Below are 11,577 nucleotides of genomic sequence, written 5' to 3' on the forward strand. Positions count from 1 at the left end.
ACATTATCCAACCCGAAATCCTGTCATGAACATGAGAGGGCCCTTGATTTTGGTCAATTTCACACCTAATTTGCAATCCCCAATTCAGAGCATATAAACCCTAACCATGGTAGAACTTTTAAAACGTAACCAACATCAAATTAATTATCCAGAACGATCATAGACATCAGTGGAAACACAAATATGCAATTGAAATTTATTTATGACACATGGTTCGGTATGATTGGACTCGAAAATTTTGACGCAAACCGTGAGTTCTTTCGTGGAGATTCCAGACGCTTCGATCGATGGGAGGGATATGGTTAGTTTCAGAGAACCACGAGGAAGCGTTTGGATGCGTGAGAGGTCTTGAATTGGTCTGGAATTTCACTTCTTTCCTCCTCCTGGTGCACGATTTTTTAATGGTGAAGAGGGCTCTGTTTTTGCGATCCTCCTTGCAGCCAATCCCTCTCCTCCTCTGATCAGAAATCCTTATGCATATATATAAGTCTGAATTAGGTTTGCTGAAGTGAATCAAATCTTTGCAAATCAATAGATTGGAATTGATTTTGGGAGAAATATACAAAGCTTCCAATTTTGTATTTAATCAAGCCAATCTTTCTTGAATATTCTCACGTATCATGTGGCATTATAAATCCATATAGACTTGATTAAATATTGGTAAAATGCCTCATATTACCTTTTCCATTTAATTATAATTTATTTAAATTTAATTTGATTTCTAAATGAATAAAAATCAATAATTAAATAAATAAAATCATAAAATAAAAAGAAGTTGATTTATGGGCCTTCTAGGATGAAAGATTGGGCTTCTTCTTTTTGTACACTGGAATAAAAGTGCGTAAAATGAACGTATGCATGAATAAATGCACAGTTACGCAAATAATATGCAAAGCATAAACCCGTAGAAATAAAATCAGGAGGGCAAATTTTGGGGTATGACACTGTGAATTTCAAATTTGGTGGGAAACTGTTGATGCTAAAGCGAAAGAATTTATATTGGACTCCATGTGCAGCCCACTGCATTGATTTGATATTTGAGGATTTTGAAAAAGAGTTGATTATTCATCATGTCACTATAAAGAATGCAAGAAAGTTCACAACCTATATATAATCTAGAACAATCTTAATTACTATGGCGAGGAAGTTCACAAATGGGAACGTGCTAAGTATATATACATGTCATGTACTACTTAAATTTAATATTATTTTAATACGAGATAAACTCTATGATTTTATATTTCGATTTTACGTAGGCAAAATAAGTTAAGATAAAAACTCGACTCTGATAATCTTGATTGAAATATCAATTTGTGGTGACATATTTAGTGATAATTTAAAATATTTTTGAGAGCTTTATCATTGTATGGAATCATACTTTCTATCGAATATGCTAATAGGAAGAATTGACGAAATCTTTAGCTTGGAACTTATTCAATGTTGACCAATCATACATTTTCTAATTTGAATATTGTCTCTTGGCATCTTTTACTAAACAAAATAATATTTTACACACTATACGCTCCTTTAAATTCAAAATATCTCACATTTTTATAGAGGGTAATGCATGTGAAAATAGTTTAGCTCAGGGGTGGTTCCATGGCCCAGCGAGCCCGGGCACGTGCCCGAGCTCAACTCCTATTTTCTTTGTACTCCCCCAATTTAATAGTCGACTTTTAGACAAAACCAGAGGCAAAATTAGGGACAAAATTAGTAAAAATAGAGTGTGAAAATTAAAACAGATGAATAATTAATGGTGTTTTTGTCCAGGTTGCTTAAAATTCTTGGCTCCGCCACTGGTTTAGCCAATGCAACAACAAAAATTATTGATAATGGCACTTGGTAAAATTCACTTTCTATTTTTCTTTTTGAAAGATTTTTGAGAGATAGGTTGAACATATTCATCATTTAATCTTCATTAATGAATATGGGTGACTATATTTCTATTGTCATTTAAGTAACTACTTAGAGATTTACTTCACATTTTCCACATAAGAAAACCATATTAAGCATTATACATAAATTTAGTCTTCATAGGTTTCTCATTTACAGGATAATTTTTGAAGGTATGCAATGTGACCTATAACATTGGATCTTACACTTTTTCTTAATTAAGCTATTGGCAAAAAGGACATCCATACATTTCAAGGTCAGTTTACGATTAAATAAAGCCTCTTAAACAAAATTCCACGATTCAACTAAAACTAATTTCAATTTTTTATATAGGACTTCTCAAAAGTTTGGGACAACTCTACTCATTTACCCCATGTTGTATTAATATAGTTTGCATAACACTCACGTAACACCAATAATAAACTCAAATAAAGTAGTTATTATTCTCTTACGAATAAATTATCAATAATCAAGAAAAATTATAATAAATAACAATTAAGCACATGTTGCACAATAAAATTTAATACATTAAAAATAAAACTATTGCAATTAAAATCTTCTTATTTTAGTTCATTCACGAAAGTAGTTATTTTATTTTAAGTTTTAACAGATTTGGTGCTCGACTCATTTTTTGCAATGAAAATCGACGAGATGCCTAATTTTTAATAACGTGTAATTTTATCTTTTATCTTTAAAGTTCAACAAAGATTTTTATACGATGATGTGTGAGTATTTAAAATTTTATAAGTCACATTTAAAAATGGACACAATATGAGCGTTTGGGTATTTAGAAGGTTAAGGATTTTTCACTAGTTTTTGTGGCTCTGAATTTGCAGGTTCTTATGTACCTTACAATACTCTTTGTAAAATGTTGGCCCCCTAGTGTGATTTAGTGTTTAGTTTATATAGAGAGTGTTAGGGTTTAGGTATGAAGATATGTTATTTTGACACCAAAAATATAACACCTTAACACCTACACCGTATATATTTCATTATAATTGTGGCACAAATTCCAATGCAAATAAATATAATAAAAAAATAAAGAGTAAATTTTATAATATAAAGATAATGTAAAATATAGTGTCATTATATCATTCCTGATAGGTATAAGTGTGTGGATTTTGTAAAAGTGTGAGAATTTGCAATTCAAGTGTGTGAGGACGGTGAAGAATTATTGTGAGGTATATTGTATAATGATGTGAGGTTGTTATTTGCAGGCTTCAAAATCCTTAGTTTTGTGGAGAGGGAGTGCGAACTGTGAGGACTTGTTTGTTGTGTGCCATGATGGTGTAATTTGATTGTAAAAACTTTGTATTTTCAAATGTAAGTTCAATGAAGTGCAATTCAGTTATTTTTTGCAAATTTTATTTTTATTTCAATTTTTGTTCATTCTCAGTTTGAATATTTTGTCAATTGGATTTGGAAATTAGCTTGGTAATGATGTAAACCTTGAGTTTGTTATTTTTTTATGCATTTTGGCATCCCAACTGTAAGTTCAAATTGAAATGAGATCATTTAAATCTTGTTAAATTTATTTGCTTCTACTTAATAATTGGATTTGGATGAAAACCGTGGCGTGCCTGTGGAATGAAAATGAAAATTATCCAATCGTTAGTTGGTCCAGTGGTGATTGACGCTGGACTTGGTAGGGAGAACCACGGTTCGATCCTCCGCAACTGCGATTGGGAGGGGGATGGAACCACTTGATGCCAGAACTCACCCCTGAACCGGACTAAACCGGTGGTATAAATCCAAAAAAAATGAAAATTAAGTTCCAAATTAATTCAAATTGGATTATTTGATTTCTATCCACTTGTACTTTATTTTGATTGGTTTACTTGAATTCTATCAACTTGTACTTTGTTTTGATTTCAAATTTAATTGTTTGGTGTCAAAATGATCACAAACATCAACCTTATAATTCAACTTGCTTTAATTCAAAATATTGTGTAGCTTGAAAAAGACAGGTATAGAAACATGAGGATAATAAAAGCCTTGGAATTCAAATAAACTTAAAATGAATCATGCAAAGGAATTCAAGCTTCACTTGGTGAAAATGACTATAATTTGTAATTGTATGGTGTTTATGAATGGAATTCAAACTTGGCCATGAAGAAAACATGTAACAAGCTATTCAAATATTCACTTAAATTCAAATTCAGTTGTCCTTGTTTCTTGAATTAAAAAATGCCATGGTAATGATTAAATGATGAATGGGAATGAAATCTTGCATATGTCAATTGTTTTTTGTCAAAAGTCTTTTGAATTTACTTGTGCAAATTAAAAGTATAAGAGGATAAGATGACCGCATGTGTATGAATGGTACATACAAAATGCAATGCACATGATCAATGGCGGAGCCAGGATGAAAATGTTGAGGGGACCAAATATAAAAAAAAAGGTTAAATGGCTTCCACCCCCCTGCAATAGTAGTGAGATTTGATTTTCCCCCCTATTAAATTTTTTTTTGTCCTGGCCCCTTAACAAAAAAAGATTCCAAAATGGAAAATCTTAAAGAGCCAGATTCTCTCAATTTAGCATACGTGGACAGAATGTTCATGTTGATGTGGCATGGGGTGACACGCTGGCACTTTGAATTTTATAATTAGGGCCAATTGCAAATCCCCCCTTAGAAATTTAGGGTTTTCCATTCTGAAAAAATTGCAATGGGGAAGAAGAAGCGTGCTTCTAAGAAGGTGCCGCCACCGTCAAAGCCGTCAGAGAAGTTGTCAAAGACGAAGCGAGGGAGGAAAACGAAGAAGGAGAAGGATGCAGAGAAGCACAAAGAAGATGGAACATCCGTTCACGGTGATCGGGTATGTTTAGCTATGTTATGGTACCTTCCCTGATGATTAGGTTTAAAGACTTGGTTTTTAATGTGTTTTCATATGATTTCAGTCAAATGATATGTTCAATGCTGTAATCCAATATGGTGGTGAGTTTGTGCTTCTGAACAACGGTGATACGATTTACAGAGGGGGTGTGTCGTCGTTAGTTTCTGAACTCCGTTTAGAAGAGTTTGCAATGGATAGTGTACATAGGTTGGTGATGGGTTGGGGGTACCGGGAAGGGACTTACAGAATTTGGACTCTAATTCGTGAAATATGTGAAGATTATTTTCAACTTAAAAAGGATGACGATTGTTATGACTTTGCTGCATATAGTTGTGTTAATCGAATAGATGGGAACTTTTCATAGAGCATGATGTTGATGATTCTATAGCATCAGTTAGGTCGCCTAGGTGTGTCAATGAGGTTGTTGAGATGGAAGGAAGTGATGAAGAAGATGTTGAAGGTTTAGGTGACAGTGAAGATGAGAGGGCCACTACAGTTCTTGATGGTTTTGAAGGGGTTGATATAGGTTTACCTATGAAGGAGACCACAAAAGGCCTTGAGTTTATTAGTGAGCCTAAAAAGAAAAAGTGTGAGGAGGATGAGTATATTAGTGATGAGTTGGAAAGTTCAGATCCAGATTTGTCAGATAGTGAGAAGGGCAAAGTCCAAAAATTTGAAAAGTTTAGAAAGGACCATTTAAATAAGGATTTTAAATTTCAGTGGGGCATGCAATTCAACTCCCTAGATGAATTTAGATATGCCATACGTGAATGGTCAGTATTAAATGGGAGAGAAATAACTTTTACCAAAAATGAAAGTGATAGGGTAAGGGTAGTGTGCAGCGCCAAATGTGGGTTTTTAATGCTTTGCTCTAAAGTGGGCCATAAGAGGACTTTTGATATAAAAACCATAGTAGACAAACACACGTGTGCTAGGGTTTTAGACAACAGATCTGCAAATTCAAGGTGGGTTGCTAAGGCGGTTTTGAAGAAGATGCAAAGCTCACAGGATGTTAGAATCACTGATACTATACAAGATCTGAGGCAAAATTACTCTGTAGGTATAACTGTGAGTAGGGCTTGGAAAGCAAAACTCATAGCCAAGAAGATGTTGGAGGGAGATGCAGACAGGCAATATGCAATATTGAGGAGGTATGCTGCAGAATTGCATAGAGCCAACATTGGAAACACATTGTCAATAACTGTTGAAAGGCCAAATCCAACCATCCCACCAAGATTTGGTTCTTTTTATTTCTGCTTTGAAGGATGTAAAAAAGGATTTCTAAATGGTTGTAGGCCTTTTGTTGGTGTGGATGGCTGCCACTTGAAAACCAAGTATGGGGGTCAGTTACTAATTGATGTAGGGAGGGACCCTAATGATCAATATTTTCCACTTACTTTTGGGGTGGTTGAGACTGAAACAAAAGAAAGCTGGAAATGGTTTTTGGAACTGTTGATAAATGATATGGGCCATAGTAACAAATATGTCTTTATATCAGACCAACAAAAGGTATGTGTTAATGATTTAAGTTACAATTACTTGTTGCATTGTTTGATGAATGGTTTATGTGTGGCTAATGGTTGTAAAATTTCAGGGTCTTGTTGCAATGTTTGAAGCGATGTTTGAAAGGATTGAGCACAGAGTTTGCTTAAGGCATTTATATGCTAATTTCAAAAAAAAAAAAAAAATTGGAGGAGGTGCCCTAATTAGAGATCTCATGATGGAAGCTGCAAAATCCACATACTACCAAGGTTGGCTTCAGAAGATGAATGAGTTAAAGTTGGTAGATCCTAATGCCTAGAGCTGGTTAATGGGTGTTCCTCCAAAGGCCTGGTGTAAGCATGCTTTCTCCTTTTATCCTAAGTGTGATGTTCTGATGAACAATATTTCTGAATCTTTTAATGCTACCATTTTAAGTGTTAGAGACAAACCTATTTTGACAATGTGCGAGTGGATTAGGAAGTATTTGATGAATAGGTGTTCTGCCTCATCCCTAAAGCTGAAAAAATGGCCTCATAAAGTAATGCCAATTCCTAGGAAAAGGCTTGATAAAAAGGTCATGCTTAGTGGACATTGGCTGCCCACCTGGGCAATGGATGAGACTTTTGAGGTGAATCATTCCTATAATGGTCAGAAGTTTATTGTTGACATTTCTAAGAGATCTTGTAGTTGTAATTTCTGGGAGCTGGTTGATATCCCCTGTAGACATGCTATTGCTGCTCTAGGTTTTAGACAACAAAATCCAGAAGATTTTGTAGACCATTGTTACCACAGGGACAAGTATGCCATATGCTATAGTTTTGCTATAAGCCCAATAAATGGTGAAGAAATGTGGCCTGAAGTACAGTCTGAGCCAATAATGCCCCCTATGTACAAGAGAGGTCCTGGCAGGCCTAAAAAATTAAGGATCAGAGAGTATGGTGAAGATGGTGCAAGAAGGAGGAGATTGACAGGTGTATCTTATAAGTGTACTAAATGTGACAAATTTGGTCACAATGCTCAAACTTGCAAAAGCACAACTCGAGATCCCAATGCACTAAAGAGAAAGGTATGTCTACTATTCTTAACATGTATGCTGAATTAACAAATCCAAATATTTATGCTGAGTTAACAATTTCTGTTTTTGACTGATGAAGAGGAAAGTGAAAGTGGAAGTTCAAACGGGTACAACTGAAGTTCAAACTCAAGGGCTATCTGAAGTTCAGACTCAAGGGCTAGCTGAAGTTCAAACTGAAGGGCAAGCTGAAGGGCAGGCTGAAGGGCAGGCTGAAGGGCAGGTACATGCTGAACCACAAACTGAACATGTACAAGACCCTGCAGAGAATGGCTCAACACAAGTCAACACTGATTTTTTTGGAGACATCACTGATGAACTGCTATCAAGCCTTCTAGACATTAACTCTACCCAATGTTCTTCTGTGAATGGCAATGCACAAAGGAAAGGTAAGGCAAAAATGTCACCTAATAAGCATATCAAAACAAGGACAAGTGAAAGACAGAAATTGTTCTGGTTTAAGAAACCAATCATAGGGCCAGGTGCTAATCCAGATCAGCCATTGACTATAACTGATGAAGACAAAAATGATGATGACTCAAAGCGTGGAAAGAAGAAATTAAAGAAGAAGTGTTTAAGTTATTAGATGCTGATATGTCCTAGTTATGTAATTAGCTAGTGAACATTTGTTTTTTACTTATGTTTTGTGTTGGTACAATGGTTATGTTTTAAGTTGGTACAATGATTATGTTTTTTGGTTGTACTGAATTATGAATTTGGATAAGAGCTAAACAACCTCCGGTTAACAACTACTCACTTAATCCCTACCCAATGTAACTTCTACCTAAGAACTTTCTAGATAAGAGAAACCCCTCTCACTTCCAATCACCACAGTAATGTCTCACACTAATGACACACGTTACTGATATTGACGACCCTTGACCATAATTGTCAATTACAAGCAATACATGATTAAGACTCACTTAATCGATAAATACTTGATCTTGCTTAAAATCTTTAATCAAGAACAATAGCTTGAAACACAAGCAACACACACTTAGATAACTATATCAATGATACCTAAGTGACACACATGCATTCAATACTTAGCAGCTTATGAATGCATGACAAAACTTACAACTCGATAAAATAGTCCATCTCTTATATCAACATGATAATAGAGAGGCTTACAATAATAGGACAAACCCTAACCTAATCCAGTAAGCTCTGCTTTTCAGAAGCTTTGTAACTTACGATTTATAGCACACATCTGATATGGACTTGAGCTTCAAAATGCAGTAGGGAGACTGGTACCGATCTGCAAGATATTCTCAAAGAAAATAGATCTCCAATCATTAGTTTCCTAAATATTCTCCAAATTTAGAAACCAATCAAATCTCTTTAAAGTAGATAAAATCTTTTATCCTTAGGTTAAGTGTTATATTGGATTGCATAATATTCTCCAAATATTCTGCATTTGTAACAACCTAACTAGATTCCAAAAGCCCAACTTAACACTTAGTCACGATGTCAGATGATCTTTGCATATGACATCTTGTTCGACATGTTATACCATATGCAGAATAGAACATCATATCCAACATATATCTTCTGCAATAATGAGACATTCTATCTAACATGTTGATGTTTAATTTGTTTTACTAAAATTAATGCCAACCATACAAACAGAGAATCTACAGTAAGGACAATTGGGGTGTGACAGTTGCTTTTATTTAATTACCTTTAACTCGAGAGTATGAATAATAACGGTCTTCATGCATTCATGGTGGAAGATGATAAAATAAAAAAGACTCAAATTTTGTCCTTCAAAGGAAAGATGGTGAAATGAATTCATGAAGATTCAATCTTGTGAGTGCACTTGTCCATGAGTAGCGCGAGGCAATGAATCAATTGGCGTTTGTTGGGTGACTTGATCAAACTCAAACACAAGGGAAGAGAAGTTTAAGGTTTAACATCAAACATAAGGTTTGTAGGATTGAATTGCTTCACATCTCTTGTAAATAATTTTTTGCATAGTAAGATTGATATCTCAATTCCAAATTGGAATTGAGGGTTGATGTAGTCATAGCGAGGACGGTCGATGAACTACCTAAACAACTCCTCGTGTCCTCTCTCTCTCTATATCTTTTAATCTCTTGCATTTAAATTTTTATTATCAAATTATTAAATACATTGATTGAGTGATTGATTCGTAACGATTTTCCAATGATTGTTAAAAACATTATTGATTTGTCGATTGCCTTACAATCAAATAGATTATAAGAGGACTTTGATATCAACAAACTTAAAAGAAAAATTTGAAAAATCGATCGCACGCCAAGTGTTCGATGATTTGAAACTTTGAGATTTTCTATTAATTTCATTGGAAATTGGTTACTTAGGTGATTTCATTAGAACGGTTGATTGAGAATTTAATTGGTTAATCTTTGTATCATATTTATCCTTTACTAAAGGTTGTGTGCATATATGAGGTTTTAATAACTGGTTCGATTTAGACGATTTTCGATCTAAACATGATACTTTCGCTTGCCATAGAGGTGATCAAAATCGTTGAATCCTTAAGTGGGATCCTTGTCACCCAAAGAGGCGATTAATTATTGGATCCTTAAGTGGGATCCTTGTCGCCGATAGAGGCAATCAGAATCGTTGGATCCTTAAGTGGGATCTTTGCTGCCCAAAGAGGTGATCAATTGCTAGATCCTTAAGCAGAATCCTTGTCGTCCATATAGGTGATCAATTGTTAGATCCTTAAGTGGGATCCTTTCCGCCCACATAGGCCATCAAAATCATTGGATCCTTAATTGGATCCTTTCCGCCCAAAGAGGAAATAAATTGTTGGATCCTTAAGTGGGATCGCCCATGAGGCGATCATTTGTTGGATCCTTAAAATGGTATCCTTGCAACTCCCAAGGAAATCGCGATTACAAACGCTCTTAGGCAAAGGTTAAAAAAAAGTAAGCAATGATAAGAGCAGTTAATAGAAAAGATGCCCCAAAGAACCCGATGTTCAGAATGATTACAAAATCCCCCGAAGGGGTATAAGAATACAAACAAAAAACCACCCAAAAAATAGAAATACAAGGGCCACTAAGGGTCAAGATGTAAGCCAAATCATTATTCTTCCTCTTAGATCACTACCCCTCGACAAAATTCCTTGGCTGGGGGACTTCAGACTCGCCGCCTTCTATTTTATCATCCTAGCCACAAGTCTCCTCGAATGGAGCAGGATAGGACATTGTATCCTCATCCAACAATACACCATCTTGTACGACTTTGAAAATGTCCAGGAGACTTAAATTGAGTTTGGGAAAGAGGAATAGAACATGCTCCTCAGAATGCTCAAAGTAAATGCCAGAAGCAGACACAACCTCGTCAGTTAGCTCCAATACATCCTTTTCCAAATCTTTCTGGCGAAGGAAAACAACATTCAAAGAATCTTGTAGAGTTTCCTCTCCTCAAATATATCTTTTGCCTTGGCCTGAACATCTTCCAACCTTTTCTCCCATTTCTCCTCATCATGTTGAAGGGACTTCGACAGCCTTTGGATCTCTTTATATACATCCATTTGCTCTTTGAGTTTCACCTACAAATCTTTTACCATATTGTCACGCCTTCCCCGCTCTACCTCTTGTAGCATGAGTGCCCTCAACAAAAGAGTGTCCTTCATGTTCATAATGGCCGAAACTGGATTTGAGCTGATGGCTTTATAATTAGTAGGAAACTCTTTGGAGAAGGGGAGTGAGAGCTTTTTAAACTGGAGGGTGTCAATGTCGGAATCATTCCACTAGGGTGTGGGAGCTGAATGAGCCTTGCTTACAGGGGGCGCATCCACTTCCGTTTTGTCAACGACAAAAAGGGATCCCTCTTCGAACCTCTAAGCCTTGGTGTTTGGAAAATTTGGAACCAACTCCTTAGCTGACCGCTTTTTCCCTTTGAGGACGAAACCCTCCGGATGGCTTTTTGGAATGCTGATACTGGCAAATTTAAGTTTCTCCCACCTTTACCTCCGCTCCTCCGTCGAAATCCTTGCCATTTGATATACTAAAAAAGTAAAAAGATCATAAAAGGTATATAAAAGCCTGCAAAAAGGAGGTAAAAAGTGGTTTACATATATAGGCGGCGAGATGCCTGCCACCTTTCCTCTAGAGATTGATTACTTTTCGGTAGTCTATAACATTGAACTGCAGCAAGAAGCAAACAATATTCTTCTCCCAGAGAGAAAGGAACGCCGAATCGTACCCTATGATTATCAGCGGTTCATCTGTCCAGAACAGAGGCAAGAAAGGGGCACCATCAAATCCTAGCATCCCAAGAGAATCGTCTTGGCCCCTCACC

At 35.8% G+C, this 11,577-nt stretch overlaps 1 protein-coding gene across 1 annotated transcript; it reads left to right on the top strand.

The window, feature by feature from the left end:
- Positions 1 to 4,559: 4,559 nt before the first annotated feature.
- LOC131651168 (uncharacterized) lies at positions 4,560 to 6,528 on the top strand. The gene is made up of 4 exons (XM_058920836.1): positions 4,560 to 4,709; positions 4,792 to 4,934; positions 5,075 to 6,236; positions 6,322 to 6,528. The coding sequence occupies exons 1-4, from the start codon at positions 4,560 to 4,562 to the stop codon at positions 6,526 to 6,528; spliced, it is 1,662 nt and encodes a 553-aa protein (XP_058776819.1).
- Positions 6,529 to 11,577: the final 5,049 nt, after the last annotated feature.

This window comes from Vicia villosa, linkage group LG2 (genome assembly GCF_029867415.1).
Source record: "Vicia villosa cultivar HV-30 ecotype Madison, WI linkage group LG2, Vvil1.0, whole genome shotgun sequence".
Classification (NCBI taxonomy): Eukaryota; Viridiplantae; Streptophyta; class Magnoliopsida; order Fabales; family Fabaceae; genus Vicia; species Vicia villosa.